General features: G+C 45.0%; 1 protein-coding gene across 1 annotated transcript in view; it reads right to left on the bottom strand.

The window, feature by feature from the left end:
* Positions 1 to 1,503: 1,503 nt before the first annotated feature.
* Positions 1,504 to 6,911, bottom strand: part of SRD5A2 (steroid 5 alpha-reductase 2) — a 41,829-nt gene continuing 36,421 nt past the window's right edge. Inside the window, exons 4-5 of the mRNA XM_024552426.3 lie at positions 5,716 to 5,866; positions 1,504 to 2,234 (exon numbers count right to left, since the gene is read on the bottom strand). Coding sequence (XP_024408194.1) covers positions 2,168 to 2,234; positions 5,716 to 5,866 — 218 coding nt within the window. The 3' untranslated portion in view covers positions 1,504 to 2,167. The remainder of the gene's footprint in view (positions 2,235 to 5,715; positions 5,867 to 6,911) is intronic.

The raw sequence follows: 6,911 nt of genomic DNA, 5'->3' as shown, positions 1-6,911 counted from the left end.
GAGAGATGAGGGGATTAAGAAGTACAAATAGGCAGTTACAGAATAGCCATGAGAATGTAAAGTACAGTATAGGGAACAGAGTAGCCAAAGAACTTATACACATGACCTGTGGACATGAACAAGGGTGGAAGATTGCAAGAGGGGATGGGGGGCTACTGGATGGAGAGGGGCTAGGGGAGAAAAATCAGGACAACTGTAACAGCATAATCAATAAAATATAATAAAAAAAATAAGATACTGTCATGGAGGGAACTGAAAGCGTCATGTCACAGAGCTCCAGCTACACTTTACGATTCGTTTCTAGGAGTGTGTCTCCCCTATCCCTGTGCATTCCGGAACACGAAGAGTGGCATCTAACCTTAGCACATCTCCCGGCACCTTTATTGCACCTGCTTGGTGTTCTGAATGTGGCAAAGCTCTGTAAGTCATTCTTCTTTTTTAGTTTCAGATCAAAGCCCTTCATTTCAAGTTGGCAACATGAAAAGAGAAGAAGCGACACTAAAAAAAATTGAAAAAAGAGAAAATAAACACGGCTCAATACTTTATAAAAATCTTCATGAGTCCAGGAGTATTTTAATTCAAACAAAGTTACTTAACATCCATGATTCAGGAGGCATTTCATGAACAGCAAAAACACTATTTACGTGGTAACGATTTGTGTTTTTTAGTAATCTAACATCATCCTCAGATCCTTCGAGAGGCCTGTATGTCTTATACAGGCGATTTCTGTATTTAGAACTGTGTCTGATAGCACTGGTGCTCATTTCTCAAAAGAGCTTGCTCAATACTACCAATGCCTGCTATAGACCTATGTCAGAGGAGACACGTGCCTTCAGACACTCTGATTACAAGTCTCCAGCCCCTTCCTCCCAGAGCCCAATGTCTCAGCACCCATGCTAGGGTGACCCCTCCACAGAGGTTGCAAATTCTAGTGCGAACCAGCTGAGCAGTCCCAGTTCTTAGCAGCTTCTGTGAGCAGATCCTCCAAAATTGTTTAAGGAAAGAAGAATGTAAAAACTACCACATTTTTAAGTTTTGGAAACACTGAATGTAAAAAAATAATAATAAAGAAAATCAAACTATGTGCGAATCACTGTCTGAGCCCCCAAAAGCCAGTTTTCTGCCCAGATTCCTCCCTTGAGTTGCAGCTCCAGCTTCTGTTCTGGGATCCTTTGAGGACTGGTATTCAAGATGCACCTTCTTGATGAGATCCTGAGAACTGCGGTGAAGACATCCAAGAGGCAAATCACTGTGTCCTTCTGCCTCTCTGTCACTGTGGGTATGTCACGGAGGTAAGCAGCATCTGATGTTATTCAGTCAGCTCTTTATTTGACATTCACTCATTGTGTGGATATTTCCACTGGTTTCCAAGGGTAGGAGAGTTTGCAGTAGCTCCTCTAAAACACTTCTTCACTCCCTCAGTAGCCATCCACTGTTACGTCTTCTCTGCAATCATTAAAACCGTCAGGAAAACCCACACCAGTTCTCGGGGTTTGGCTCTGATATCTCTAACAGGGGTTCTGAAATCACCAAGAAGACAGAGGCACTAAACCAAAGCACGAAATTGAAACGGGGTCAGTGGGTGGTTGCATTTTCAGCAATCTGAAGAGAGGGCTCCTTGTTAAAAGTCTGCTAATCAGTTCACATCTTTCAGGATGAACTAAGGAAAAGAAAGAGGTGACTGAATTTTCATTGGGCAGAATATCTGCTCTGGGGCCATGCAGAGTTTAAATCTGTGCTAATTTGTATGGGTGTAGATACTTTAATTAACTCTATAAACATTTCCCTCAACCCGTAACTTTCTTGCCTACAGAGCCTCATTACATTGAGACAGGGCAGATGTAAAGTGTCATGTACTTGGATCGCACAAAGAATAGTAGGTAGGGAAGCGGCACCCTTTCTAGGGGCAATAGCTAAGGTCCTTGTGAAGCTTCCACAGGTGAGCAGGATGGAGACCTCTGGGAGGATGAGAGCACACCGGAAGTGGGCACCGCACAGACAACTCTCCAGGCCAGCTGAAGGACCACGGGAGGCCTACTCTTACACATATCATATATATATGAACGATTATATCACACATACGTGAACTTTAAAGGTTACAGGTTAAGCAGCTTGGTGATTTTCAATAGCAAGGTGGGAGCTTTGTTTCTTTTTTCATTTGGTTTCTTTAAAAGATAAATGGAATGAGGGCTTTCCGAAATTTGGGGTAGTCCTTAAAGATCTTGAGATAGAACCTAAAAGATAAGAAACAAATAATTATAAATTTGCTGGGTCTGAAATCCTTCTTGTAAGTCATCCTACCCTTACTCAGGGCCCGACTCTTCCTGATGGCCACCTGTCCATCTTCCTTCTCCCTCCTGCATCCTACCCTCACAAATGCTAGAGCTTCTTGTGTTGGGAAACATAAACAACGAGAGGGTAGCAGGGATGGTTGCACAAGATTATGAATGTGCAACCACTGGACTGTATACTGAAAATGGTCGATTTTGTCAAGAATGTTTTACCACAATAAAAGAGAATGTAATAGCCAGAAAGAAGTACGCCACGAATTCAGCTGAGAAATATAGGAAACCAGAGACCCCAAAGGCTATGGACAAGGTTAGCCCTAGAAAAACATTCCCAGGGAAATATCCCTTCAAAAGGCCTGAGATGCCAAGAAAATGTTACCTTGCATATGGGTTAAATCGTGTCCCCACAAAACATATGCTGAAGTCCTAACCCCCCAGTACATGAGACTGTGACCTTATTTTGGAAATAGGGCCACTGAAGACATAGCTTATTAAGTTAAAGTGCGGTCATAATGGAGCAGGGTGGGCCCTTAATCCAACGACTAGTGTCCAGGAGAAGGGGAGAAGAGACACACAGAGAGACGTATAGGAGAAATTCCATGTGAACCCAGAGGTGAAGCGCAGAGTGATGCAGCTATGAGCCGTGGAAGACCAAGGGCTGCTGGCCTCCACCAAAGGCTAGGAAGAGGCAAGGAAGGATTCTTCCCCGAACCAGCAGAGGGGACATGCATGGAGGTCAGATAGCATGATTCCCCCAACTTCGTTCTTCTTTCCCGAGACTACTGTGCATATTCAGGGTGTTTTGTGGTTCCATGTAAATTTGTGGATTATTTATTCTAGTGCTGTGAAAAACGTCGTTGGTAGTTTGATAGGAATTGTGTGAAATCTACAAATTGCTTTGGGCAGTATGGACATTTTAACAATGTTAATTCCTTCCATCCACAGGAACAGTATGTGCTTTCATTTATTTGTATCTTCAATTTCTTTCTTCAGTGTCTTACAATTTTCTGAGTATAGGTCTTTTACCACCGAGGTTGGAGGAATCATGCTACCTGGTATCAAGCTACACTACAAGGCCTTAATAATCAAAACAGCACAGTACTGGCACAAAAACAGACATATAGATCAATGGATCAGAATAGAGAGCCCGGAAATAAACCCACATCTATATGGTCAATGAATGTTTGACCAACGAAGCAAGAACATACAGTAGGGTAGGGACAGTCTATTCAATAAATGGTGTTGCCAAAATTGGGCAGATACATGCAAAAAATGAAACCACACCATCTTCTTACACCACATACAAGAATAAACTCAAAATGGATTAAAGACTTCAATGTAAGACTCAAAATTGTAAAAATCCTAGAAGAAAATATAGGCAGTCAAATCTTGGGCACTTCTCTTAGTAATATTTTTTCTTGATATATCTCCTTGGGCAAGGGAAACAAGAGGAAAAATAAACACATGGGACCACATCAAACTGAAAAGTTTTTACGCAGAGCAGAGGAAACCATCAGCAATATGAAAATGCAACCCACTGAGCAGAACACATTCGTCAATGGTAACTATGAGAGAATAAAGCCACTCAGCTGTGGCATCTGTTTCGGCCGCCCTGGGAGACTAATACATCTTGTAAAAAGGCTTTCTACTTAGGGGGCCCCGCTCTCCTCTTGAAACTGGTAGCTCTCAAGTTATAATCACCATACGGTCTGTCAAAGCTCCTTAGTCTGAAGTGGGGGACTGCTAGGAATAATTTGGGAGCTATGATGAGAGAGATGTGGTGAGCTGCCTCCTGCAGAGCCCGGTTAGCCCTATAAAAAAGACACCCTCTTGCTCTCCCTCTGGAGATGCTGACATAAAAGGGTAGGGACTCAGTCTGGATTTCGTTGTTGCACAAGCTGGAACCCTCGGATGCAACTGCTGTCCCTCCCGTGACCAAGTCTGACTCAGTCCGTGCTTCTCATGGCCCCTCCCTCAAACGGCTTGCCAGTGCCCTCCCTCCATTCCTTCTCAGCCTCTGGGGAGGTGGGTGGGCAACAGACCCTTTCTGAGGCGGGGGAACTGCTACCTGACTCTCTTATGGGCTGGGCACCCTCTGCTGCCCTCCACTCACCCCCCACCACAAGTCTAGGAGGTGGCAAGAAGAGGTCATGAGGAGAGCTGCTGTTTCACTCATTTCTGGCAGGGCTCTGCATAAATTCCATGCTTGGGAAAAGAACCCATTCTCAGTGTAACCTTCAAGACTATGCAGCTAATCAGTAGCTGCACTGAAATACCTATGCAGGAGCTTAAGGGGTTCCCCTGCGTCCTGGTTCCAAGTCTGTTTCCCTTTCCTCCAAATTCTCTCTCTCTCTCCTTCCCACTCTCCCTCTTCCTCCCTTTCTCCCTTTCCCCAATAATCACAGGCATTCTCTTTCTCCAACTACAAAAGCCATTTTAGAGAAAGGGCCTGAAATTTGCATTTAAGGCCTGATAACAACTTAATATCTTACCCTTTCCCTGCCAGTGATACTTGTAGTTAACTCTCTTGTCCCCCCCAACCCCATACCAGGTGTAGGGGCTGGGAAGCAGGTGGGAGTTAGGAAAGCTTCAGGCTAGACCTACAGAAGAAAGGTTCTAAACCCCAGCAAATTTCCACACATTTCCCAGGTAATGAGACAGTCCTGAAATTGTGTCACACAAGTAATTGCTTACCGTACCTTCCAGGAAGCCAGCAATGACCTTAGCTACGGTTTATGGAGGGTGGGGATAGGGGCAGGAGGAGAGTACCAAAATAAGCCCTGGTATTACATGGATTCCAGGGAAATGATCCTGCAGTTTCCAGGGAGCTGTGATGACCTGAACTGTTAGCACCAAACCTAGGATTAAAAACAGCAGCCACACTGGGGCCAGGGCTAGCACTTTTCCCTGGCGGCTCTCTATCCCGGCTACAGCTCAGAATTATCTGTGAGGCTTTAGAAAGTGCTGAGCATGGCCCCATCCATGGAATACACATTGAGAAATGTAATGGAAGTGAATTGAATTGAAGCAGAGAAATGGAAGCTGCTCCTTGTACCTCCCGACTCTTACCAACCCGAAGCCATCAGCGGCTAAGCCTGCTGGGAGGGCACAGAGCCGGAGTCAACTAGCCTACGTGGGCACAAGGCACTTTTCTCTGGGAAGCCTTCTTCGACAAGGTGGCCCCATGGCTTCCTGAGTCACCTGGAGGGCCTTTGTCTACCTGGATTCATCTTTGCTCATAGAAAACCAGTTGTTACTGCTATCCCACCTGAATTCCAACTTCAGGGAAAGCCCAAGAAGGCAGAATTCACCAGTACAGATTACAATAAAATAAATGTCTTAGGTTTCTACGCCTGACTCGGTGTGCTAAAAGCCTGTGTGGAGTGGAAAGCTATGTGGATACTGCCACCTTGATTGAAAAGTTTACCTATGGTGATGAAAAGCTCGCAGCCCAAGGAAACAAAGCGAGAAAAATGCAAATGCTAGTGCTGGGAGGGACCAGGTGGCCAGGGCAAAGCCGATCCATTCGATGATCTCACCGAGGAAATTGGCTCCTGAAACGTATGTGAACAAGCCACCTGTGTGCACAAGAGTCAAAAGTCAATCGTCAGAACTGGGTCATGGGGACATTAAAACCCCTCTGTTAGTTCCCAAACACATAAGGGTAAATATGTATACGTATGTATATGATAAATGTGGGCTGGACACTGTCTTCCCAGTCATCACGGTTTGGTGGAATCCACCTGGGGACAAAGGAAAACAAAGCCACAGCAGCCCGTTGTCCACAGGGTATCCTGGAACCATGAGGAATGGCCCCAACTTCCCAATGGGCTCCATCCGGATCTCTAAATTCTGCTCTGTTTAAAGCAGGGGTGAGAGCAGCAGGTGTTCAGCCTCCTGGAGCCCAGTAGGGTCTGCTGCGATGGATTTTTTAGGGTTTCTCCCTATCTAGCCATGTATTCAGACAACAGAACTCTCATAATGTATAATAAATACCATGTCATAATATATAATAAACTTTTCAGAGAGAGAGAGAAGGGTAGGGAGGGAGAAAGACAGGGAGAGAGACACTGATGTGACAGAGAAACACTGAGGATTTACCTCTCGTGTGTGCCCCAACAGGGGACCAAACCCCCAACCCAAGCATGTGCCCTGCCAGGGAACTGAACTGGCAACCTTTCGCTTTGCAGAATGATGCCCAACCAACTGAGCCATGCCAGCCAGGGCCAGGAAAATTTTTAATGTAAAGGGTTCTATTTACATAAAAAATTACGGGACCCAAAGTCTACACAAATATGTACCTAGTGATATTGGATTGCTTGGACTGATTGGCTCCCACCTGCTAGTATTTGTTAGCTCACACCCCTGTTTCTTGGGAGCACTTAGGACTTATCTCTGAAAATGCACTTGTGAGACAGCCCATCCCAATTTTTGATTCAGTAAATATGGTTCTTTGTACCTTTGAGAATATAATACAAGTGGCAGGAAACACACAAGTACTACCCCTGACTGCTCATTCGATAAATCGAGTGAGACTTATTGGAGAGGACGAGTTTGCTGGGCATGCGTGATTCTGCTCTACTTGCTAACCGAGGAAATGCCAATGCTCTTTTTGAACACGAT

This window comes from Desmodus rotundus, chromosome 5 (genome assembly GCF_022682495.2).
Source record: "Desmodus rotundus isolate HL8 chromosome 5, HLdesRot8A.1, whole genome shotgun sequence".
Taxonomy (NCBI): domain Eukaryota; kingdom Metazoa; phylum Chordata; class Mammalia; order Chiroptera; family Phyllostomidae; genus Desmodus; species Desmodus rotundus.
This window is presented reverse-complemented; position numbering and strand designations above follow the sequence as displayed.